This window comes from Scyliorhinus torazame, chromosome 12 (assembly GCF_047496885.1).
Source record: "Scyliorhinus torazame isolate Kashiwa2021f chromosome 12, sScyTor2.1, whole genome shotgun sequence".
NCBI lineage: Eukaryota > Metazoa > Chordata > Chondrichthyes > Carcharhiniformes > Scyliorhinidae > Scyliorhinus > Scyliorhinus torazame.
Window position 1 is genome coordinate 82685235 of NC_092718.1, and position 25801 is coordinate 82711035.

The window sequence follows — 25801 nt, forward strand, 5'->3', positions numbered from 1 at the left end:
GCACTGTCAGAGGATCAGTACTGAGGGAGTGCTGCACTGTCAGAGGGTCAGTACTGAGGGAATGCTGCACTTTGAGACGGTCAGTACTGAGGGAGTGCTGCACTGTCAGAGGGTCAGTACTGAGGGGGAGCTGCACTGTCAGAGGGTCAGTACTGCGGAGGAGCTGCACTGTCAGAGAGTCAGTGCTGAGGGAGTGCTGCACTGTCACACGGTCAGTACTGAGGGAGTGCTGCACTGTCAGAGGGTCAGTGCTGAGGGAGTGCTGCACTGTCAGAGGGTCAGTGCTGAGGGAGTGCTGCACTGTCAGAGGGTCAGTACTGAGGGAGTGCTGAACTGTCAGAGGGTCAGTACTGAGGGAGTGCTGCACTGTCAGAGGGTCAGCACTGAGGGAGTGCTGCACTGTCAGAGGGTCAGTACTGAGGGAGTGCTGTACTGTCAGAGGGTCAGTACTGAGGGAGTGCTGCACTGTCAGAGGGTCAGTACTGAGGGAGTGCTGCACTGTCAGAGGATCAGTACTGAGGGAGTGCTGCACTGTCAGACGGTCAGTATTGAGGGAGTGCTGCACTGTCAGAGGGTCAGTATTGAGGGAGTGCTGCACTGTCAGAGGATCAGTACTGAGGGAGTGCTGCACTGTCAGAGGATCAGTACTGAGGGAGTGCTGCACTGTCAGAGGGTCAGTACTGAGGGAGTGCTGCACTGTCAGAGGGTCAGTATTGAGGGTGTGCTGCACTGTCAGAGGGTCAGTATTGAGGGAGTGCTGCACTGTCAGAGGGTCAGTACTGAGGGAGTGCTGCACTGTCAGAGGGTCAGTATTGAGGGAGTGCTGCACTGTCAGAGGGTCAGTACTGGGGGAGTGCTGCACTGTCAGAGGGTCAGTACTGAGGGAGTGCTGCACTGTCAGAGGGTCAGTATTGAGGGAGTGCTGCACTGTCAGAGGGGCAGTACTGAGGGAGTGCTGCACTGTCAGAGGGTCAGTACTGAGGGAGTGCTGCACTGTCAGAGGGTCAGTATTGAGGGAGTGCTGCACTGTCGGAGGGTCAGTACTGAGGGAATGCTGCACTGTCAGAGGGTCAGTACGGAGGGAGTGCTGCACTGTCAGAGGATCAGTACTGAGGGAGTGCTGCACTGTCAGAGGGTCAGTACTGAGGGAGTGCTGCACTTTGAGACGGTCAGTACTGAGGGAGTGCTGCACTCTCAGAGGGTCAGTACTGAGGGGGAGCTGCACTGTCAGAGGGTCAGTACTGCGGAGGAGCTGCACTGTCAGAGAGTCAGTGCTGAGGGAGTGCTGCACTGTCACACGGTCAGTACTGAGGGAGTGCTGCACTGTCAGAGGGTCAGTGCTGAGGGAGTGCTGCACTGTCAGAGGGTCAGTGCTGAGGGAGTGCTGCACTGTCAGAGGGTCAGTACTGAGGGAGTGCTGAACTGTCAGAGGGTCAGTACTGAGGGAGTGCTGCACTGTCAGAGGGTCAGCACTGAGGGAGTGCTGCACTGTCAGAGGGTCAGTACTGAGGGAGTGCTGTACTGTCAGAGGGTCAGTACTGAGGGAGTGCTGCAGTGTCAGAGGGTCAGTGCTGAGGGAGTGCTGCACTGTCAGAGGGTCAGTACTGAGGGAGTGCTGCACTGTGAGACGGTCAGTACTGAGGGAGTGCTGCACTGTCAGAGGGTCAGTACTGAGGGGGAGCTGCACTGTCAGTGGGTCAGTACTGCGGGGGAGCTGCACTGTCAGAGAGTCAGTGCTGAGGGAGCGCTGCACTGTCAGTGGGTCAGTACTGAGGGAGTGCTGCACTGTCACACGGTCAGTACTGAGGGAGCGCTGCACTGTCGGAGGGTCAGTACTGAGGAAGTGCTGCACTGTCAGAGGGTCAGTACTGAGGGAGCGCTGCACTGTCAGAGGGTCAGTATTGAGTGTCATGATATTCAGGTAAACATCATGGTACAAACATACATGCATACTGATGGACAGATGAACGGACCAATCAACACACACACAACACCACAGCCAAGTGCATACACACTACAAAACAGGGAACACAACGCTTCTCGGGCATTCCAGCAGGAGACAGCTCAGGGCACAGAGCTCACAGCAAGCCACTCAGACATCCACCATGTGCTGAGTGCCAGTCCAAGACAGTATTAGGAATAGGTCCACAGATTCAAGGGTTATGATCGAACCTCAGTAACCAGTTTACCACTGTAAATAAATGTTAGTAATAAAACTGAGTTGTACCATTCGCAATCGTGTTGGTTCGTCTGTGTAGCAGAGCACCCAACACATCATAGTACCAGGAGTAACTGTGGGACCTACCTACAAATCCTCCGGAATCTGCCATCCTGCGCCGTGGATACCGTCAGCACGCCGCAGCCGCTACAAGTCGCTGGAAACCTCGGCGTCAATTAGAAGCTGTTCAAACTGCGCTTCCAGCTCTTCCTGGAAACCAACAAAAAGGAGAGCGCTTCGGACACCAGAAAGATCGCCATCCTCCTCTCCACGGCAGGTCAACACGCCATCCATGTCTACAGCTCCCTGGTGTTCGCGGAAGGTGAGGACAAGACCAAGTACAAGACGGTCCTTCTCAAACTCGACCAACACGTCAATGTCCAGGTCAACGAGAGTTTTGAGAGGTATCTCTTCCAGCAGCGCCTGTAGGGTAAGGATGAGCCCTTTCAATCTTTCCTTACGCACCTCCGTATCCTCGCGCAGTCCTGCGGTTACGACGCCACCTCCGATTCAATGATTCGGGACCAGATTGTTTTTGGGGCTACCTCGGGCACCCTACGCCAGCAGCTCCTCAAAATTAAAGGCCACACCTTAGCCTCCGCAATCGAAGCCTGCGTCCTTCATGAAAACGCGACCAGCCGCTACTCCCAATTTCAAGCGGCCGAATCGGCACGGCGGGGTCCTACGCGGCCGGATCGGCGAGGCAGGCGTCCTACAAGGCCAAACGGGTTCAGGCGATCGAGTTCCTCCCGGCCCACGGCCCGGACGAGTGCGGCCATTTCGCGCGATTTCCGGGGCCTCCCGCGTTTGTGCGCGCCAAAAAAGACGTCGACACAGAGGGACGTGATGCGCAGGCGCGCTCGACGCAAGACCGAATTGCGCATGCGCGGTTGCGCAACGAACGCCATGACGTCACGACGTGCAGCAACTGCAGAGCCGCACATTTAAAGCGGCAATGTCCAGCAAGAAACCGCCAATGCCTCCGCTGTGGCAAGATGGACCACTACGCTGCCTGCTGTCGAGCAGCTCAACCTGCCAATGTTCCCCAATTCCGACTGCCTCGCAGTGACGTGCGGACCATTCAGCCTCCTGACTACGAGTCGTGCCCAGACGATATCCAGACCAGTGACACAGACGACCGGGACGCCTTCCGTGTTACAGTCATTGATGGGAACCAGATGTCTCCAGCCAGGACCCACCAGCCGTTGCAAGTGAACACAATCAATCCGGGTGATGAATGGTGTGCCACCCTAACGGTCAACCGATCACCGATAACATTCCGTCTGGACACTGGCGCCTTCGCAAACCTCATAGCATGGTCAGCTTTCTACTCCATGAAGGTCAGACCACCAATTCGGCCATCCCGTTGCAAGATGGTCGACTACAATGGGAACGTTATCCCGGCCATGGGATCCTGCCAGCTTCAGGTGACACACAACACACACACGGCCACACTCTCATTCGAAATAGTCGGATCATCAAAGGACTCCCTGCTAGGTGCACAGGCATGCAAGGTTCTCCACCTCGTGCAGTGGGTCCACGCTCTGTCTCCAGAAGGCACATCAGACTTCCCAGAGGCAGAATTTATGGCACAGCTCCACTCGCTCCTCGCCCACAACCAGGAGGCATTCGAGGACATGGGAACACTGCCCTATACCTACAGAATACGGCTCAAACCAGACGCCACCCCGGTCATTCACGCACCTCGCAGGGTCCCGGCGCCACTCAAAGACCGCCTCAAGCAGCAGCTGCAGGATCTCCAGGACCAAGGGGTGCTGTCCCGGGTCACGGAGCCCACGCTATGGGTCAGCTCCATGGTGTGTGTTAAGAAGCCCTCTGGCGAGCTCCGGATCTGCATTGATCCAAAAGACCTCAACAACAACATAATGAGGACCCCCCGGGAAATGCCTTTAGATATATGCAGGTGAGGGCTTTTGTGAGGCGACAGGTGAGGGAATTCCCGTTGCTCCTGGCACAAGAAGTTCAAGATAGGGTGATCTCGGGTGTATGGGTCGGGGAGGGCAAGGTGTCGGAAATACACCAGGAGTTGAAAGAAGAGGGGGAAGCGCTGGTAGAAGAGTTGAAGGGTAAATGGGAGGAGGAGCTGGGGGAGGAGATCGAGGAAGGTCTGTGGGCTGATGCCCTAGGTAGGGTTAATTCCTCCTCCTCGTGTGCCAGGCTCAGCCTGATACAATTTAAGGTGGTCCACAGAGCGCACTTGACGGGGGCGAGGTTGAGTAGGTTCTTTGGGGTAGAGGACAGATGTGGAAGGTGCTCAGAGAGCCCGGCGAACCATGTCCATATGTTTTGGTCATGCCCGGCACTGGAGAGGTTCTGGAGAGGAGTGGCGGGAGCAATATCTCAGGTGGTGAAAGTCCGGGTCAAGCCAAGCTGGGGGCTAGCAATATTTGGAGTAGTGGACAAACCGGGAGTGCAGGAGGCGAAAGAGGCTGGCATTCTGGCCTTTACGTCCCTAGTAGCCCGGCGAAGGATCTTGCTAATGTGGAAGGAGGCGAAGCCCCCCAGCCTGGAGGCCTGGATAAATGATATGGCTGGGTTCATAAAGTTGGAGAGGATTAAGTTTGCCTTGAGAGGGTCTGCGTTGGGGTTTTACAGGCGGTGGCAACCGACTATCTCGCGGAGCGTTAGAGGAAGGTTGGTCAGCAGCAGCAGCAACCTTGGGGGGGGACGGGGGACGGGGGACGGGGACGGGGACGTCCTGGGAGGGGGGGGGGGGGGGGAGAGGGGACTGCCTGGGAGGGTGGATGAGCAAGAGATAACATGAAGGGTTGGGGAAACTGGCACGTACGGGTGAGGGCCAGTGTACAAAGCTGTGTAAATATATCATTTTGCCATGTATATATCTTGCTCTGCGCGATTTCTTGTTTTTTTTTGTTACCGGGGGGGGGGGGGGGGGTTATTGTTTGTAAGGGAGAAAAATTGTGTTAAAAAACTTGAATAAATATATATTTTTTAAAAACAACAACATAATGAGGGAACACTACCCCATACCCAAACGGGAAGAGATCACGAGCGAGATGGCCCGGGCTAAAATCTTCACAAAACTGGATGCCTCACAGTGTTTTTGGCAGATCCAACTGGATCAGTCCAGCAGGAAGCTGTGCACCTTTAACACCCCTTTCGGCAGGTTTTGCTATAACAGAATGCCATTTTGCATCATCTCGGCATCCGAGGTCTTTCACAGGATCATGGAGCAGATGATGGAAGGCATCGAAGGGGTGCGCGTCTACGTGGACGATGTCATCATCTGGTCCACCACACCACAGGAGCACATCAATCGTCTCCAACGCGTCTTTGCACGCATACGGGAAAGCGGCCTGCACCTCAACCGAGCCAAGTGTTCTTTCGGCCAAACCGAGCTGAAGTTTCTGGGGGACCACATATCCCAGTCAGGGGTCCATCCGGATGCAGACAAGGTGAGCGCCATTCCAGCCATGCCGCAGCCGGCAGACAAGAAAGCAGTGCTACGCTTCCTAGGCATGGTCAACTTCCTGGGGAAGTTCATTCCCAACCTTGCCTCCCACACGACGGCTCTTCGCCACCTAGTCATGAAGTCCACGGAGTTCCAGTGGCTGCCTGCACACCAGCAGGAATGGGAGGAGCTCAAAATTAAGCTCACCACAGCCCCGGTATTGGTGTTTTTCGACACATCTCGTGACACCAAAATTTCGACTGATGCCAGCCAGTCCGGCATTGGGGCGGTACTCCTACAGCGGGATGACACTGCGTCATGGGCCCCGGTCGCCTATGCCTCGCGGGCCATGACCCCCACAGAACAGCGCTACGCGCAGATTGAAAAGGAGTGCCTGGGTTTGCTGATCGGAATAGACAAGTTTCATGACTACGTGTATGGTCTCCCCCAGTTTACCGTTGAGACTGACCATCGCCCCCTGGTCAGCATCATTAATAAGGACCTGAACGAGATGACCCCTCGCCTCCAGCGCATCCTACTTAAACTCAGGAGGTATGACTTCCAACTGGTCTACACCCCGGGAAAGGACCTTATCATTGCGGATGCCCTATCCAGAGCAGTGAGCACACCGCCCGACTCGGAGGGGTTTGTCTGTCAGGTCGAAGCGCAGGTGGCCTTCACATCGGCAAATCTGCCAGTTGACGACTCTAGTCTGGCCCGTATTCGCCGGGAGACTGAGGCCGACCCCCTTCTACAACGGGTGGTGCGCCACATGACGGGAGGGTGGCTCAAAGGACAGTGCCCGCAGTTCTACAATGTCCGAGACGACTTGGCCGTCATTGATGGTGTCCTCCTAAAGCTGGACCGGATTGTGATTCCGCACAGCAAGCACAAGCTGGTCCTCGGCCAAGTACACGAAGGCCATCTGGGGGCTCAAGAAGTGCAGACGGAGGGCCCGCGAGACGGTATACTGGCCGAGCATCAGTGATGACATTGCCAACATGATGCTCAACTGCCCCACCTGCCAAAGGTTTCAACCGGCACAACCTCCTGAGATGCTTCAGCCCCATGAGCTGGTGACGCCCCCCTGGGCGAAGGTGGGTGTGGACCTTTTTCACGCGCTCGGCAGAGACTTTGTAATCGTCATTGATTACTTTTCAAATTATCCAGAGGTCATACGCCTGCACGATTTGACATCGTCCGCTGTCATAAGGGCCTGCAAAGACACCTTCGCTCGCCACGGCATTCCGATGACTGTCATGTCGGACAATGGACCCTATTTTGCCAGCCATGAATGGTCGTCCTTTGCTGCTTCGTATGGCTTCACACACGTGACGTCTAGCCCTCTGCATCCCCAGTCCAATGGAAAGGCGGAGAAGGGCGTTCACATCGTCAAGCGGCTCCTCTGCAAGGCTGCTGCTGCCGGATCGGATTTCTGCCTCGCCCTGCTGGCCTATCGCTCGGCCCCACTAGCCACTGGCCTCTCACCAGCCCAGCTGCTGATGGGTCGTGCCCTCAGGACCACTGTGCCATCCATTCTGGTACCCACAACCAACCATGCTCCGGTACTACACAGAATGCAACAGCAGCGCATTCGCCAGAAGATGGCATATGACACACGGGCAACTGATCTTCCCGCCCTGGCGCCTGGAGACGACGTCCGCATCCACCTACCAGAAGGTAGCTGGTCAGCACCTGCCGAAGTTCTCCGACGCGTGGCTCCCCGCTCGTTCCTGGTTCACATGCCTGATGGATCCATTCGTAGGCGCAATTGCCGGGCTCGTTGCCTGCTTCCACGCTCACTACGGGAACTTACGCCGGTACCACGCCCTCCTGTTGTTCCTGATATCGACTTTGTGTAGCTTCCTGCCACCATGCCCCTTCCATCGTCGCCCGTGGCCAGGCCCATTCCTCAGCCGATGGATCCAGACCCACCCTTGAGGCGGTCAACCCGAATTCGTCGCCCACCTACTAGACTGGACTTATGAGCCTGTTTGTACATTGAACTCATAATACCGCTGTGTTAATATGTTTCTGTTCTTCCTTGTCATTACAGGAGTTCGTTTTGTCGTTCAACATTTCCCTGTTCTTTGTTTATGGTACACCCTCGTTGCTATGTCGCACCCGACATCGCCCCTTGTATATAGTTTAGCCCCATGTACATGCTGTAGATATTGCACACACACACATCCAGCTGCACTCAGTACACATCTCTATTTATAACCACATAGGCACATGTTCTTGTAAAAAATGGGGGATGTCATGATATTCAGGTAAACATCATGGTACAAACATACATGCATACCGATGGACAGATGAACGGACCAATCAACACACACACAACACCACAGCCAATCACAGGCAAGAGCATACACACTACAAAACAGGGAACACAACGCTTCCCGGGCATTCCAGCAGGAGACAGCTCAGGGCACAGAGCTCACAGCAAGCCACTCAGACATCCACCATGTGCTGAGTGCCACTCCAAGATAGTATTAGGAATAGATCCACAGATTCTAGGGTTATGATCGAACCTCAGTAACCAGTTTACCACTGTAAATAAATGTTAGTAATAAAACTGAGTTGTACCATTCGCAACCGTGTTGGTTCGTCTGTGTAGCAGAGTACCCAACACATCACTGAGGGGGAGCTGTACTGTTGGAGAATCATTACTGAGGGTAAGTTGCTGTCTTTCAGGATGAGACATTAATCCGAGGATTTGTCAGTCCTCTCAGGTCGGTGTTCAAGATCCCACGGTCACTGTTTGGAAGAAGAGCGGGGAGGCGGGCGGGGGGGGTGGGGTGGGCAGTAAATTCTCCCTGGTGTCCTGGGGAAAATTTTGCACCCTCAGCCATCATCACTGAATGAATAGATTATCTGGGTCATCAAACTGCTGTTTGCGAGCTCCTGCTCAGTGCAGATTAGCCGTTGAGTTTTATACACCACAACAGTGACCCCACTTCAATAAGGAAAGCGCCACGTCGACAGTGAAATGCCTGAGGAACTGTTGTAATGTCAAACTTGCCGGAACAATAGGTTTCAACACGGAATATCGTATGTCCTGGGGTCAAGTGTCCTGATGAAATTTTTCCAACACTTTCAGTTTCCATGGTAACAGGAGAGCGCTGATGGCAAACAAAGCCCCAGGCCTTCTCCTTGGAAGGCTTAGTGACGTATAGAACATTCTAGAACAACCAAGCAGAGTTGGGTGAACGGAACCTGGATCAGGTGTCATGACAACTAGGGCAACATTGGGGATTTTGCACCAAACTGTGTGGTGGGGGAACAATTTCACGGTTGGACACCTCGCTCTGCTTGTTTAAGTTTTACACACAAACAAGAGGAGGTCCATTCAGCCCCTTTGAGCCTGTTACATTGGAACAGGAGGAGGCCCTTCAGTCCCCTCGAGTCTGTTACATTGGAACAGGAGGAGGCCCTTCAGTCCCCTCGAGTCTGTTACATTGGAACAGGAGGAGGCCCTTCAGTCCCCTCGAGTCTGTTACATTGGAACAGGAGGAGGCCCTTCAGTCCCCTCGAGTCTGTTACATTGGAACAGGAGGAGGCCCTTCAGTCCCCTCGAGTCTGTTACATTGGGACAGGAGGAGGCCTTTCAGTCCCCTCGAGTCTGTTACATTGGAACAGGAGGAGGCCCTTCAGTCCCCTCGAGTCTGTTACATTGGAACAGGAGGAGGCCCTTCAGTCCCCTCGAGTCTGTTACATTGGAACAGGAGGAGGCCTTTCAGTTCCCTCGAGTCTGTTACATTGGAACAGGAGGAGGCCCTTCAGTCCCCTCGAGTCTGTTACATTGGAACAGGAGGAGGCCTTTCAGTTCCCTCGAGTCTGTTACATTGGAACAGGAGGAGGCCCTTCAGTTCCCTCGAGTCTGTTACATTGGAACAGGAGGAGGCCTTTCAGTCCCCTCGAGTCTGTTACATTGGAACAGGAGGAGGCCCTTCAGTCCCCTCGAGTCTGTTACATTGGAACAGGAGGAGGCCTTTCAGTCCCCTCGAGTCTGTTACACGGGAACAGGAGGGGGTCCATTCAGCCCCTTTGAGTCTGTTACATGGGAACAGGAGGGGGTCCATTCAGCCCCTTCGAGTCTGTTACACGGGAACAGGAGGGGGTCCATTCAGCCCCTTCAAGTCTGTTACATGGGAACAAGAGGGGGTCCATTCAGCCCCTTCGAGCCTGTTACATTGGAACCAGGAGGATGTCCTTCAGCCCCTTCGAGCCTGTTACATTGGAACAGGAGGAGGTCCTTCAGCCATCTCAAGTCTGTTACACAGGAACAGGAGGGGGTCCATTCAGCCCCTTCGAGTCTGTTACACAGGAACAGGAGGGGGTCCATTCAGCCCCTTCGAGTCTGTTACACAGGAACAGGAGGGGGTCCATTCAGCCCCTTTGAGTCTGTTACACAGGAACAGGAGGGGGTCCATTCAGCCCCTTCGAGTCTGTTACACAGGAACAGGAGGGGGTCCATTCAGCCCCTTTGAGTCTGTTACACAGGAACAGGAGGAGGTCCATTCAGCCCCTTCGAGTCTGTTACACAGGAACAGGAGGGGGTCCATTCAGCCCTCTCGTGTCTGTTACACAGGAACAGGAGGGGGTCCATTCAGCCCTCTCGAGTCTGTTACACAGGAACAGGAGGGGGTCCATTCAGCCCCTTCGAGTCTGTTACACAGGAACAGGAGGAGGTCCATTCAGCCCTCTCGAGTCTGTTACACAGGAACAGGAGGGGGTCCATTCAGCCCCTTCGAGTCTGTTACACAGGAACAGGAGGGGGTCCATTCAGCCCCTTCGAGTCTGTTACACAGGAACAGGAGGGGGTCCATTCAGCCCCTTTGAGTCTGTTACACAGGAACAGGAGGAGGTCCATTCAGCCCCTTTGAGTCTGTTACACAGGAACAGGAGGAGGTCCTTCAGCCCTATCGAGTCTGTTACACAGGAACAGGAGGGGGTCCATTCAGCCCCTTCGAGTCTGTTACACAGGAACAGGAGGAAGCCCATTCAGCCCCCTTGACTCTGTTACACAGGAACAGGGGGAGGCCCGCTTAACATTTATTGCCCATCCCTCATTGTCCTTGAACTGAATGTGTTTCTGGGCCATGTCGGTGGAGCAGTTATGAGTTGCCCACATCGCTGTGGGATCTGGAGTCACATGTTGGCCAGACCAGATAAGGACATCCGATTTCCCAATTCCTAAAGGATATTCGTGAACCAGCCGGGTTTTTCCAACAATTGCCCACGATGTAAATCAATTAATAATTCAGATTTTATTAATTCAATGGGAAGATAGGGCCCATCATGCATCAGCACATGTTCTGGTTTACTGGCATATTGATGTTACAACTACACCCCTGTCATCCCTCTTTGTCCCCACTCCTTCCAAGCCAGAATGATCCCAATTACCAGATTGTTCCTGTACATGTTGACGTATCTGCCTCACTCTCTGTCTCCATCAGTCTGTAACTCTCAGCAGATTCAGATCTCTCACATGGCTTCCTCCACCTATTTTTTGCCATGCCCACCATGGATTTTGGATATTTATCTTTCCTTCAATAATGAAATTGAGCCGCTCTGAACGTTGATGAGTTTGCGTGGCACAGTTGGTCAAGCCCCTACCTCCCCAACACAAAGTCCTGGGTTTGAATCCCACCCTGGGACCTGCTGACCATGGCGATGTGGCTGCCACGTTCAGCCATCCTCGCTCGATTATATAAGTCTTGGCAACTGATCTATGCTCCCCTTATTTGACTGGTTATGCCTGGGTGCAGACTCTGAACAAAGGGTGTTATAAACCCCCATGCGGACCAGGGGGAAACCATTATCGATCTCCCCATGGGACCCGTGGACGACAAGCTTCCCAGGGGTGGGGGGAGGCCGCTCAGCTGGAGCCTGTTAATGACTGCACATACAAGCCGGCCCAATGCAGGGCCAGGTGTGGTTAGTTCTCTCAGCAAGGACTGGATTGGGGGCGAGTTGCTGCCGTGGGCAGAATATTGTACATAGTTCATTAAAACCTTGTTGCACCAATGCTGGCTTCCGCAAGTGGCTGAAAAGGGGAAAAAGAAAATAGGAGCTCGTGCTGGGGTAACGCAGGGGTGTGGATATTTTGTGATTGCGAGGCTATTGTTGAACACGGTGAAGAGGGGGATGACACGGTTGGGGAGGTCGAATATGGCAAATGAAGGCGCAATTAATAGGAGGGCACTGAGAGGTGCAGAAGAAATGGGGGACCTTGGGGTGCATGCTTGTTTAGGGGCTTGTTTAGCACAGGGCTAAATCGCTGGCTTTGAAAGCAGACCAAGGCAGGCCAGCAGCACGGTTCAATTCCCGTCCCAGCCTCCCCGAACAGGCGCCGGAATGTGGTGACTAGGGGCTTTTCACAGTAACTTCATTTGAAGCCTACTTGTGACAATAAGCGATTTTCATTTCCATTTCATTTCAATGATCTCTGGAGGCTGCAGGACAGGTAGAAAAGGTAGTTAAGGAGGCAGAATGAATCCCCTCCTTCCTTAGCTGAGCTACAGAATATAAGAGGAACTGACCAAAACATTGGCTGAGCCTCAATCCCAAAAGGATGCCATTGCACTCGAGAGACTGCAGAGTAGATGTACCAGGGTGTTGCCACTTGGGACTGGAAATTTCAGCTATGATGAGAGATTGGATAGGCTGAGGTTGCTGTCCTCGGGACGGAGCAGGCCAACGGGACACTTGATCGAGGTGTACAAAATTGCGAGGGTCCTGCAGAGGGTGGATGGGAAGCGGCTATTCACTGTAGCAGGGAGGTCAGTGACTATTTTTTTATAAATCATCTACATGATGTTTAGGCCAGCATTTATTGCCCATCCCTAGTTGCCCTTCAGAAGGTGGTGGTGAGCTGCTTTCTTGAACCGCTGCAGTCCTTCAGGTGTAGGTACACCCCCTGTGCTGTTAGAGAGGGAGTTCCAGGATTTTGCCCCAGCGACAGTGAAGGAACAGGGATATATTTCCAAGTCAGGGTGGTGAGTGACTTGAAGAGGAACCTCCAGGTGGTGGGGTTCCCAGGTATCTGCTGCTCTTGTCTTTCTAGATGGTAGTGGTCATGTGGTTGGAAGGAATCTTGGTGAGTTGCTGCCGTGTATCTTATAGACAGTGTACACGGCTGTCATTGTTCGTCGGTGGTCGAGGGAACAAATGTTTCTGGGAGGGGTGGCAATCAACGGGCTGCTTTGTCCTGGATGGTGTCGAGCTTCTTGAGTATTGTTGGAGCTGCACTCATCCAGGCAAGTGGAGAGTATATCCTGACTTGTGCCTTGTCGATGGTGGACAGACTTTGGGGGTTAGGAGGTGAGTTTTTCGCCGTAGGATTCCCAGTCTTCCCTGGTAGCCATGGTATTAATGTGCCTAGTCCAGTTCAGGTTCTGATCAATGATAACCCCCAGGATGTTGATTGTGGGGGATTCAGCGATGTCCAGGGGCGATGGTTAAGTCCTCTCTTGTAGGAGATGGTCATTACCTGGCACTTGAGTGGCGTGAATGTAACTTGCCACTTATCAACCCAAACCTGGATATTGTCCAGGTCTTTCTGCATTTGGACATGAACTGCTTCATTATCTGAGGAGTATCTGAGGAGGGCAGCACGGTAGCCTTGTGGATAGCACAATTGCTTCACAGCTCCAGGGTCTCAGGTTCGATTCCAGCTTGGGTCACTGTCTGTGCGGAGTCTGCACATCCTCCCCGTGTGTGCGTGGGTTTCCTCCGGGTGCTCCGGTTTCCTCCCACAGTCCAAAGATGTGCAGGTTAGGTGGATTTGCCATGATAAATTGCCCTGAGTGTCCAAAATTGCCCTTAGTGTTGGGTGGGGTTACTGGGTTATGGGGCTAGGGTGGCGGTGTTGACCTTGGGTAGGGTGCTCTTTCCAAGAGCCGGTGCAGACTCGATGGGCCGAATGGCCTCCTTCTGCACTGTAAATTCTATGATCTATGAGTCACGAATGGTGCTGAACATTGTGCAGTCATCTGCAAACATCCCCACTTCTGATCTTATGATGGAAGGGAGGTCATTGATGAAGCAGCTGAAGATGGTTGAGCCTAGGACGCTACTGAGGAACTCCTGCAGTGATGTCCTGGAGTCGAGATGATTGACCTCCAACCACCACAACCATCTTCCTTTGTGCTGGGTATGACTCCAACCAGCGGAGAGTTTCCCCCCCTGATTCCTAGTTTAGCTAGGGCTCCTTGATGCCCTACTTGGTCAAATGCTGCCTTGATGTCAAGGGCAGTCACTCTCCCCTCCCCTCTGATATTCAGCTCTTGTCCATGTTTGAACCAAGGCTGTAATGAGGTCAGGAGCTGGGTGATCCTGGTGGAACTCAACTGATTGTCCGTGAGCAGGTTATTGCTGAGTAAGTGCTGCTTGATAGCGCTGTTGATGACTCCTTCCATCACTTTGCTGATAATGATGAGAGAGGGGTAATTGGCTGGGTTGGATTTGTCCTGTTTCTTGTATATAGGTCACACCTGGGCAACTTTTCACATTGCCAGCGTGATGCCAGTGTTGTAGATGTACTGGAACAGCTTGGAAAGGGGTGCGGCAGGTTCTGGAGCACAAGTCTTCAGTACTATTGCCGGGATATTGGTTTAGCACACTGGGCTAAATCGCTGGCTTTTAAAGCAGACCAAGGCAGGCCAGCAGCACGGTTCAATTCCCATACCAGCCTCCCCGAACAGGCAGTAACTTCATTGAAGCCTACTTGTGACAATAAGCGATTTTCATTTAATTTCATATTGTCGGGGCCCATCGTCTTTGCAGTATCCAGTGCCTTCAGCCGTTTATTGATATCAGGTGGAGCGAATCATATTGGCTGAAGGCTGACATCTGTGATGCTGGGACCTCTGGAGGAGATCGAGATGGATCATCCACTCGGCACGTCTGGCTGAAGACTGTTGCAAATGCCTCAGCCTTGTCCTTTGCACATGTATGCTGGGCTCCTCCATCATTGAGGATGGGGATATTAAGCAGGGAGCTGCAGAGATGAGCCAAGCGGCAGTAAGAAAAAAAACGAGCGCCGCCGGCGCCGTTCTAACTTGCTCTGAGCCGGTGGGACCTCAGCGTTCAAGGATCGGATGGCGGCCTGTGTGTGGGGGGAGGGGGGGTCCGACCCCGGAGGGGGCCTCCGATGTGGCCAGGCCCGCGATTTGGGCCCACCGATCGGCGGGCCGGCCTCTCTGTCTGGGATGTGCCGGCCCCTGTAGCCCTGCACCATCCACCACCCCATCACCATCTTCTTCTATTCCTCTCTCCCTCATAAGTTTATCCAGCTTCGCCCTTAAATACATCAACACTATTTACCTCAACCAACCCCACATTCTCCCCACTCCCCGTGGGAGCGAGTCCCACATTCTCCCCACACTCTGTGGGAGCGAGTCCCACATTCTCCACACTCACTGTGGGAGCGAGTCCCACATTCTCCCCACTCCCCGTGGGAGCGCGTCCCACATTCTCCCCACTCCCCATGGGAGCGAGTCCCACATTCTCCCCACTCCCTGTGGGAGCGAGTCCCACATTCTCCCCACTCCCCATGGGAGCGAGTCCCACATTCTCCCCACTCCCTGTGGGAGCGAGTCCCACATTCTCCCCACTCCCCGTGGGAGCGAGTCCCACATTCTCCCCACTCCCTGTGGGAGCGAGTCCCACATTCTCCCCACTCCCCGTGGGAGCGCGTCCCACATTCTCCCCACTCCCCGTGGGAGCGAGTCCCACATTCTCCCCACTCCCCGTGGGAGCGCGTCCCACATTCTCCCCACTCCCCGTGGGAGCGAGTCCCACATTCTCCCCACTCCCTGTGGGAGCGAGTCCCACATTCTCCCCACTCCCCGTGGGAGCGAGTCCCACATTCTCCCCACTCACTGTGGGAGCGAGTGCCACATTCTCCCCGCTCCCTGTGGGAGCGAGTGCCACATTCTCCCCACTCCCTGTGGGAGCGAGTGCCACATTCTCCCCACTCACTGTGGGATCGAGTGTCACATTCTCCCCACTCCCCGTGGGAGCGAGTCCCACATTCTCACCACTCCCTGTGGGAGCGAGTGCCACATTCTCCCCGCTCCCTGTGGGAGCGAGTCCCACATTCTCCCCACTCCCCGTGGGAGCGCGTCCCACATTCTCCCCACTCCCCATGGGAGCGAGTGCCACATTCTCCCCGCTCCCTGTGGGAGCGAGTGCCACATTCTCCCCACTCACCGTGGGAGCGAGTCCCACATTCTCCCCGCTCCCTGTGGGAGCGAGTCCCACATTCTCCCCACTCCCCATGGGAGCGAGTCCCACATTCTCCCCACTCCCTGTGGGAGCGAGTCCCACATTCTCCCCACTCCCCGTGGGAGCGAGTCCCACATTCTCCCCACTCCCCGTGGGAGCGAGTCCCACATTCTCCCCACTCCCCGTGGGAGCGAGTCCCACATTCTCCCCACTCCCCGTGGGAGCGAGTCCCACATTCTCCCCACTCCCTGTGGGAGCGAGTCCCACATTCTCCCCACTCCCCGTGGGAGCGAGTCCCACATTCTCCCCACTCCCCGTGGGAGCGCGTCCCACATTCCCCCCACTCCCCATGGGAGCGAGTCCCACATTCTCCCCACTCCCCGTGGGAGCGAGTCCCACATTCTCCCCACTCCCTGTGGGAGCGAGTCCCACATTCTCCCCACTCCCTGTGGGAGCGGGTCCCACATTCTCCCCGCTCACTGTGGGAGCGAGTGCCACATTCTCCCCACTCCCCATGGGAGCGAGTCCCACATTCTCCCCACTCCCCATGGGAGCGAGTCCCACATTCTCCCCACTCCCCGTGGGAGCGAGTCCCACATTCTCCCCGCTCCCTGTGGGAGCGAGTGCCACATTCTCCCCACTCCCCGTGGGAGCGAGTCCCACATTCTCCCCACTCCCTGTGGGAGCGAGTGCCACATTCTCCCCACTCTCTGTGGGAGCGAGTCCCACATTCTCCCCACTCCCTGTGGGAGCGAGTCCCACATTCTCCCCACTCCCTGTGGGAGCGAGTCCCACATTCTCCCCACTCACTGTGGGAGCGAGTCCCACATTCTCCCCACTCCCTGTGGGAGCGAGTGCCACATTCTCCCCACTCCCCATGGGAGCGAGTCCCACATTCTCCCCACTCCCTGTGGGAGCGAGTCCCACATTCTCCCCACTCCCTGTGGGAGCGAGTACCACATTCTCCCCACTCCCTGTGGGATTGAGTCCCACATTCTCCCCACTCACTGTGGGATCGAGTGCCACATTCTCCCCACTCACCGTGGGAGCGAGTCCCACATTCTCACCACTCCCTGTGGGAGCGAGTGCCACATTCTCCCCGCTCCCTGTGGGAGCGAGTCCCACATTCTCCCCACTCCCCATGGGAGCGAGTCCCACATTCTCCCCACTCCCTGTGGGAGCGAGTCCCACATTCTCCCCACTCCCCGTGGGAGCGAGTCCCACATTCTCCCCACTCCCTGTGGGAGCGAGTCCCACATTCTCCCCACTCCCCGTGGGAGCGCGTCCCACATTCTCCCCACTCCCCGTGGGAGCGAGTCCCACATTCTCCCCACTCCCCGTGGGAGCGCGTCCCACATTCCCCCCACTCCCCATGGGAGCGAGTCCCACATTCTCCCCACTCCCTGTGGGAGCGAGTCCCACATTCTCCCCACTCCCCGTGGGAGCGAGTCCCACATTCTCCCCACTCCCTGTGGGAGCGAGTCCCACATTCTCCCCACTCCCTGTGGGAGCGAGTCCCACATTCTCCCCACTCCCCGTGGGAGCGGGTCCCACATTCTCCCCACTCACTGTGGGAGCGAGTGCCACATTCTCCCCTCTCCCCGTGGGAGCGAGTCCCACATTCTCCCCACTCACCGTGGAAGTGAGCCCCACATTCTCCCCACTCCCCGTGGGAGCGGGTCCCACATTCTCCCCACTCACTGTGGGAGCGAGTGCCACATTCTCCCCTCTCCCCATGGGAGCGAGTCCCACATTCTCCCCACTCACTGTGGGAGCAAGTCCCACATTCTCCCCACTCCCTTTGGGAGTGAGTCCCACATTCTCCCCACTCACTGTGGGAGCGAGTGCCACATTCTCCCCACTCCCTGTGGGAGCGAGTCCCACATTCTCCCCACTCACTGTGGGAGCGAGTGCCACATTCTCCCCACTCCCCGTGGGAGCGTGTCCCACATTCTCCCCACTCCCCGTGGGAGCGGGTCCCACATTCTCCCCACTCCCTGTGGGAGCGAGTCCCACATTCTCCCCACTCACTGTGGGAGCGAGTGCCACATTCTCCCCACTCCCTGTGGGAGCGTGTCCCACATTCTCCCCACTCCCTGTGGGAGCGAGTCCCACACTCTCCCCACTCCCTGTGGGAGCGAGTCCCACATTCTCCCCATTCCCTGTGGGAGCGAGCCCCAAATTCTCTCCACTCTCTGGGCAAAGAGTTTTCGATGCGAGGGGTATGTTCCGCTAACGAGGCTACTATCGGTTCTCAAAGGCCTTCTTCCTACCACACGATTGAATTATATTGTGTGCGAATTTCAGAGCTGGTGTGATGCCAGCTACATATCCCAGAGATTCGATGATCGATTCAGAGAGCAGGGTCTTTTGGTTGTTCACAATGGGCAAATTACAGAACGTGCTCCACCAGCCCCAGCTGGCAAAACCCAAATCAGCACATCCACTATTAGATGTGGTTCTGTGATTGGGCAGCACTTGCTGAACAACCCTGGGCAGGTTAATAGCTACACTAAGAACCAATTTAAGATAATCAGTTGAGCTCATAATTGGCTAATTTATATTTGCTCGAAGGAACATACATTCATACACAGGGATCTGCTCTGTGCAAACAAAAGGAATATGTTCAAGACTTGGACAGCCTCTGAATTACCCAGGAGCTTGGGGAATCTATAATTCCCTATTGCTATCTCCCTGGCAATACGTCGCATAATAAGATGCAATTTGCCAACCTATAAGCACCTTCTTCTCCTGAAGTAAAACTTGTGAGAGTTTGACATTTGGCATTCTTGTGTTTGTTCTGATGAGTGCAAGATGAAAAGATTCAACAACATGCCCCTCTTTGCAGTAACAATCATGATGTTTCTCCCGAATTCCCGGTTGGATTCAGGATGTTACTTACATCGTCTTAGGATGGCGCAGATGAAGATGGGAAGCATGCTGAAAAGTAACACTCCTCCGACACACCCAACCACGATTCCCGCCAGCGCTCCCGTACTGAGTCCGTGTCCTGTGAGGAAAACAAGCAAGATTAACCGGGAGGAATTATTCTCACAACCCACTCACGTGGGATATTACACCTAAATTCAAGAAGCCTGACAGATCATCATTTGTTATGGCCTGAGTGATAGCTGGACAGGGAGGTAAGAATTGTACACAGCTCTCTCTCTCTCTCTGTATGTCGCTCACTCTCTCTGTCTCTCTCTTTGTCTCTCTCCCTGGTCTATCTGTTTGAATCTGTTTGTCTCTGTCTCGCTGCCTTTCTCTGTATCGCTCTTTTTCTCACTCTCTGCCTCGATCTCTGTCTCTCTCAGTTTTTCCCCACTATTTATCCTTCTCTAACTCTCTCTCTTGCTCTCCATGTCTCCCTCTCTCTCTGTCTCTCTGTTTCTCTCTCTTTCCCTCTCACTCTGTTTCTCTATCCCCCTCAGTTTCTCTCTCTCTCCCTTCTTCCCTTCCTTTCTCCCTCTTTTTCTCTTTCCCTCTGTGTCTCTCCCTCCAATTCTCTCTCCTTCTCTCTCGGTTTCTCTTTCCCTCTCTCTTGCTTTCTCTCTCTCTGTTTCCCTCTCTTTGATTATCTCTCCCTCTCTGTTTCTCTGATCCTCTCTCGGTTTCTCTCTCCCTTCATCTCTCCCTCTCTCTCTCTTGGCTTGTCTTCCCCACACCCTCTATCTCACTCTTAGTTTGTCTCCCGCTTTCTCTCTTTCAGTGTTTTCCTCCTGTGGTAGTCACCACTAGCTGTATTATATGTAGTACGGTAAGACACATAGACTAGAGGTACATGGGTAAATCCCTGCCTGCTGGCTCCGCCCAGTAGGCGGTGTATAAATGTGTGTGCTTGCCGGTGCTGCAGCTATTCTGGTTCCAGCTACAGGAGGCACAACATCTTTGCTCAATAAAGGCTCGATTATTCCACTACTCTCGTCTTTGTGGTAAGTGATAGTGCATCACGCCCCCCCCCCCCCCACCCCCATGCCCCCCACCCCCGTCACGCTGTCAGACCCATGTTCCCCTGTCCCTGACCTGGTGGGCTCAGTGACTGATTCTGCATCAAACCGTTTGTGAAATCCATGTCCTTTGAAAAGAAAAGTGAGAAGCTTTGACCGTGGAATGTCATTGCTGTGGCTGCCCACCAGAGAAAACAGAATGAAATTGATTGGACACCCAACCTAGAAACCACAACCAAAATGTCCCCGAGTCTCCCTGCCTCTTTCTTCCTTTTAAAATATTTTTATTCTCCTCCTTTTTCACATTTTCTCCCAAATTTACACCCACCAACAACAAACACTAAGCAGTAACAAATATAATGTCAATCCCCATATTAACAACAACAATCCCAACCTCCCACCAACCCCCAAACAGCAACCCGCATGTTAACATAAACAAATAACAAAAAGAAATCAGGAATCACCCATAGTCACCATTAACACATACAGTCCCCCCTCCCCCCAACCCTCCCAACCCCCCCCCCAACTAATGTCGATGTTATCCAATTCTTGAAAGTGCATAATGAATAACGCTCATGAATTGTCAAACCCCTCCATCCTTCCCCCTCAGTTCAAACTTAACCTTCTCAAGAGTCAAGAATTCCAACAGGTCCCCCCGCCACGCCAGGATCCGCCTTCGGGCGATCAATGATCATCTGTCTCCGCACCCGTTTCCAACCCCGGCTGGTCCGACGCCCCAAATATGGCCTCCCGAGGGCCCGGTTTTCAGTTTCACATGCACCACTTTAGAGATTACCCTAAACACCTCCTTCCAGCAATCCTCTAGCTTTGGACAGGACCAAAACATATGAACGTGATTTGCGCCCCCCCCCCCCCCCCCGCAGCGTTCGCATACATCTTCTACCACTCCAAAGAGCCAGCTCATCCTCGCCCTTGTGAGGTGTGCTCTATATCCCACCTTCAGCTGTATCAGCCCCAACCTCGCGCACGAGGTGGAGGCGTTCACCCTCCGGAGTGCCTCACACCAGAACCCCTCTTCCATACCCTCTCCCAACTCTTCCTCCCACTTTGCTTTTGATCCCTTCCAGTGGTGCCTTCCCCTCTCCCAAAATAGCTCCGTAAACCCCCGACACTACCCCCTTCTCCAGTCCCCCTGTCGTCAACACCTTAATTGAAAGATATCAGATTCTGAGGGGGAGGGGAGGGTCTGTACATTTTCGTGGTGGATTCGCCATCCCGGGATTTTTTATCCAGCCAACTCTTGGACAGGAAATCACCAGAGAAATTTCCTAACATCTTCTGCTGCAGGTCCAGTGGTCAAGGCAAGGCCAGAAATGGAGTTCGAGCCAACTCAGACAAACGGGGGCCAGACTGAGGCTCAACAACTCATTTACAATGAACAACCCTGACAGAGAGATGGAGAGAGTTAGGGAAGAGCGATGGGGGAGAGAGAGAGACAGAGAGAGACAGAGAGACAGAGAGAGAGAGAGAGAGAGAGTGAGAAAAAAGATAGGGAAAGAGAAGAGCAGAGGGGACGAGAGAGGTGGAAAGAAAGAGAGGGAGAGGGAGTGAGGGAGGGAGAGACATAGAGAGGGATAGGGAGAGGATAGGAGAGCAGCAGAAAGGAGGAGAGAGAGGGACAGAGGCTGAGAGAGAGGAAGAAGGGAAAGAGAGAGCTGGAAAAACAGAGAGATAGGAAGGAGAAACAGATGGCGATGGAGAGACCAAGAGAGATGGAAAAACAGAGAGATAGAGAGATGGAGAATCAGAGAGAAATGGAGAGAGGGATGGAGAGAGAGAAAGTGAGAGAGACACAGAGAGATAGAGAGAAAGAGGGGGAGAGAGACAGATGGAGAGGCAGAGAGAGAGCGGGAGAGACAGAGCGCTATAAGAGACAGAGAGAGATGGAGAGAGAAAGATGGAGAGAGAGAGAGGGGAAGTGGAACAGGGACAGAGATGGACAGAGGAAGATGGACAGAGAGAGATGGAGAGAGAGAGACAGACAGAGAGAGAGGGAGAGACCATAAGACCATAAGACTATAAGAAATAGGAAGAGAAGTAGTCCATTTGACCCCTCAATCCATTCAATAGGATCATGGCTGATCCAACATTCCTCACATCTACTTTCCTGCTCTTTCCCTGTTATCCTTGATTCCCTTACTGATGGAGAACCCATCTATCTCAACCTTAAATGTGCACAAGAACCCTGCCCCCACAACTCTCTGTGGCAAGGAGTTCCAAAGACTCACAACCCTCTGAGAGATTAAATTGTTCCTCAGCTCAGTGTTAAATTGGCACCCCTTTATTCTGAGACGATGCCGTCTGGTCCTAGACTCTCCCATGAGAGGAAATTTCCTCTGAGCATTTGCCCTGTCAAGCCCCTTAAGAACCTATTGGCGCAGTCCAATGGCTACGCTGTGCCGGAAAAGCAGCTCGCCGTGGCGCAGTGTGGCCAGTAAAAGCCGGGAGACCTCGCTCCCACGATCTATCCAGCTCGCAACGCCGCGTGAGATTCAATGTGATCCCGTGAGATGGTGCGATGTAAATCCCGCCCATTGTGACAACTTCCAGAGGTACCTGAGGCTTTGGGATTCAGTCCCTTCACCTCAGAGACCTCGGGCGAGTGCCGTTCAGCACGGGCCCCCACAAACACGGGCCAGACAGAACTGCACTTGTGGGAATCTCCCAGGGGATCGGAGGCCCCAGCTGCATGCCCTTTGTGCAGGACGGTGCCCTGGCAGTGCTGGTGCCACATGGGCACACTGGCAGTGCCAGTCTGACACATTGGCAGTGCCAGCCTGGCACCCTGGCAGTGCCACTTGGGTGCTAGCCTTTCCAGGTGGCAGTGCCAGCTGGTATGGGCACTGCCAGGGTGCCAAGTTGACACGGCCAAGCTGCCAAGATGGCATTTTCTTTCACACGAGAGCGGGCCGGGGGGGTGCTCTGCATGCGTGTTGAGGGGATCTAGGGATCCTCCCATAGTACGATCGAGCTGGGGGGAGGTTGGGGATCGCTTTGGGGGCCTCGGAGATCGGAACGTCATTTAAAAATGGTGTCCCGATGTCTTGCTGCACTGGGGAGTTCCGGCGAGCAGAGCTCCCCACTGTACAAAATGGGGCCACGTGCAGCCTCGTTTCCCCATTCAGGCCCCTTAAGACAACGCGAGGCGTGTTGAATAGCCATGTGTTTCTCGGTACTGCGAGTCCCGATAAACACGCGGCTAAACACGCTCGCTCAGGGACTTTGTTCCGATATGTCTCAATGAGATCACCTCTTATTCTTCGAAATTTCAATGAGTTCAGCCAACCTGTTTAATCTTCACTTACAAGATAGAGACAAGAGCGAGTGCGAGTGACATAGAGAGAAAGGAAAGCGGGCAAGTGCGGCAAGAGAGAAAGAACGGGTAAGAGAGGGGCAGAGCCGGAGAGAGAGGAGAGAGAAAGGGAGACTGTGAGGGGGGAGAAAGAGAGAAAAAGAGAGACAATGAGAAACAGAGAGAGAGAGAGAGATAGAGAAGGATAGAGGGGGAGAGAAAGGGGAAGAGAAAGAGAGAGAGAGAGAGAGAGAGAAGGATAGAGGGGGAGAGAGAGAAGGGGAAGAGAAAGAGAGAGAGAGAGAGAGATGGATGGGGGACAGAGGGAGGAAGAGGAGAAACAGAGGAAGAGTGTGATGATTGATTACTGCACCTTTAATGTAATGATCCCTTGAAGACCGGGTTTGAAACCCTGGGGGACTCCGCCTCCAGCTCCACCCCCCCCCCCCCCCAGGGAGCCATATAAAAGGTCATGTTCAGTGGGCAGTATGCAGTGAGCACACTTCTCGGTAGCTGACTGGTTCTCTGCTAATTAAAGCCTTTGTATTACAACCATCTCTCTCGAGTTGTAATTGAGGGTATCTCAAACAGAGATAAATGGACACGGAGAGAGCGTGAGATAGAGATGGACAGAGATAGAAAAGTGTGAGTGACCTAAAGAGAGGAATGGATGGCGGGAGAGTGGGAGATGGGGAAAGAGAGAGAGAGAGACAGGGAGTAAGAAAGAGATAGAGAGGGAGAGAGAGATAGAGACAGAGAGAGAGAGTGAGGTAGAGAGAGAGAGGTGCAGACAGAGAGAGATGTAGAGAGAGAGAGAAGAGCAAGAGAAAGAGAGCGAGCGAGAGAGAAAGAGAGACATAAATTGAGACTTATTCTCCATCAGACTGACCTGGATTCTGATCAGGAATCACAGAGAAAGCGGGTCAGAAGATAGGGGTGGAGGGAAGAGCAGAGGTAGAGAGAGGGAGAGGCTGAGGGAGACAGCAATGTAGATGGAGAAAGCGAGAGAGAGAGAGACCTAGTTCGACAGGGAGCTGGCAATTGTGACGGTGGAGTGAGGGACAGAGATGCAGAGGAAGAGAGGGAAAGGAGAGAGAGGGAGGAGTTGTTGAGGGCTGGAGAGCGGAGAGAGGAAAAAGGCACAGAGACAACTGAAGAGGAAGATACACACAGAGGGAAGGAGAGTGTGAAAACAGAGAGAGATGAAGAGAGAGGCAGGGAGAGATAAAGAGAGACAGAGAGAGTGACAAAGATGGACAGGGAGACAGAGAAAGAGATATAAAAAGAGGCAGAGCGCGGGAGAGATAAAGAGAGGCAGATAGAGAGAGAGAGGAGGTGGGGATTTGTCATTGCTGATATAATCCTACAGTGTTGTATGAGGCCAGGTGTCTGAGTACCTCAGTTCGGGGGGAGTGAGTGTTCAATGAACCTACCATTTCCAGTGGAGGGTGAGACACAGACTGGCGATGGAGACCCCATCATCAATCCCAACATTGGCACCACGCGGAGGGTAAGACTTCTCGCTGGCTTTGTGGGTACAACAGCCCAGTGTTTCTCCAGCCCCAGCTCGACCACTTTCTCCCAATCACGTCCCTCTGATCCGCACCATGTCTGCACCTGGACGGAGGTTAGAACGGAATTTTCCGGAACCGCCCACGACACGTTTGCCGTCTCCCCATCTGGGCTCCGCAAAACTGAGATATTTGTGATGACAGGCGCTGGGGAAAGAGGTAAGAGGTAACGAGGGGGTCAGTACTGAGGGAGTGCTGCACTGTCAGAGGGTCAGTACTGAGGGCGTGCTGCACTGTCAGAGGGTCAGTACTGAGGGAGTGCTGCACTGTCAGAGGGTCAGTGCTGAGGTAGTATTGCACTGTCAGAGGGTCAGTACTGAGGGAGTGCTGCACTGTCAGCGGGTCATTACTGGGGGAGTGCTGCATTGTCAGAGAGTCAGTACTGAGGGAGTGCTGCACTGTCAGAGGGTCATTACTGAGGGAGTGCTGCATTGTCAGAGAGTCAATACTGAGGGAGTGCTGCACTGTCAGAGGGTCATTACTGAGGGAGTGCTGCATTGTCAGAGAGTCAATACTGAGGGAGTGCTGCACTGTCAGAGGGTCAGTACTGAGGGAGTGCTGCATTGTCAAAGAGTCAATACTGAGGGAGTGCTGTGCTATGGGAAGGTCAGGACTGAGGTAATGCTGTAATGTCGGAGAGTAAGTACTGAGCGAGTGCTGTATTGTTGAAGGGTCAGTGCTGAGGTAACGCTGTGCTGTGGAAGGATCAGTACGGAGGTTGTTCTGTACTGTCATTGGTTCTGTACTGAGGGAGTGCTGCACTGTCGGAGGGTTGGTACTGAGGGAGTGCTACACTGCAAGAGGGTCAGTACGAAAGGCGTGCTGCACCGTAAGAGGGTCAGTGCTGAGGGAGTGCTGCACTGTCGGTGCGTCAGTACTGAGGGAGTGCTGTACTGTGGGAGGTTCAGAACTGAGGGAGTGCTGCACAATCAAAGGGTAAATACTGAGGGAGTGCTGCACTGTCAAAGGCTCAGTACTGAGGGAGTGCTGCACTGTCAGAGGCTCCTTACTGAGGGAGTACTGCACTTTCAAAGAGTCAGAACTAAGGGAGTGCTGCACAGTCAGAGGCTCAGTACTGAGGGA

General features: G+C 54.0%; 1 protein-coding gene across 2 annotated transcripts in view; it reads right to left on the reverse strand.

The window, feature by feature from the left end:
• LOC140386521 (V-set and immunoglobulin domain-containing protein 10-like) overlaps positions 1-25801 on the reverse strand; it is a 73807-nt gene that overhangs the window by 27687 nt on the left and 20319 nt on the right. For both annotated transcript variants that reach the window (XM_072468927.1, XM_072468926.1), the window contains exons 9-10: positions 24581-24865; positions 18790-18897 (exon numbers count right to left, since the gene is read on the reverse strand). In XM_072468927.1, coding sequence (XP_072325028.1) covers positions 18790-18897; positions 24581-24865 — 393 coding nt within the window. The remainder of the gene's footprint in view (positions 1-18789; positions 18898-24580; positions 24866-25801) is intronic.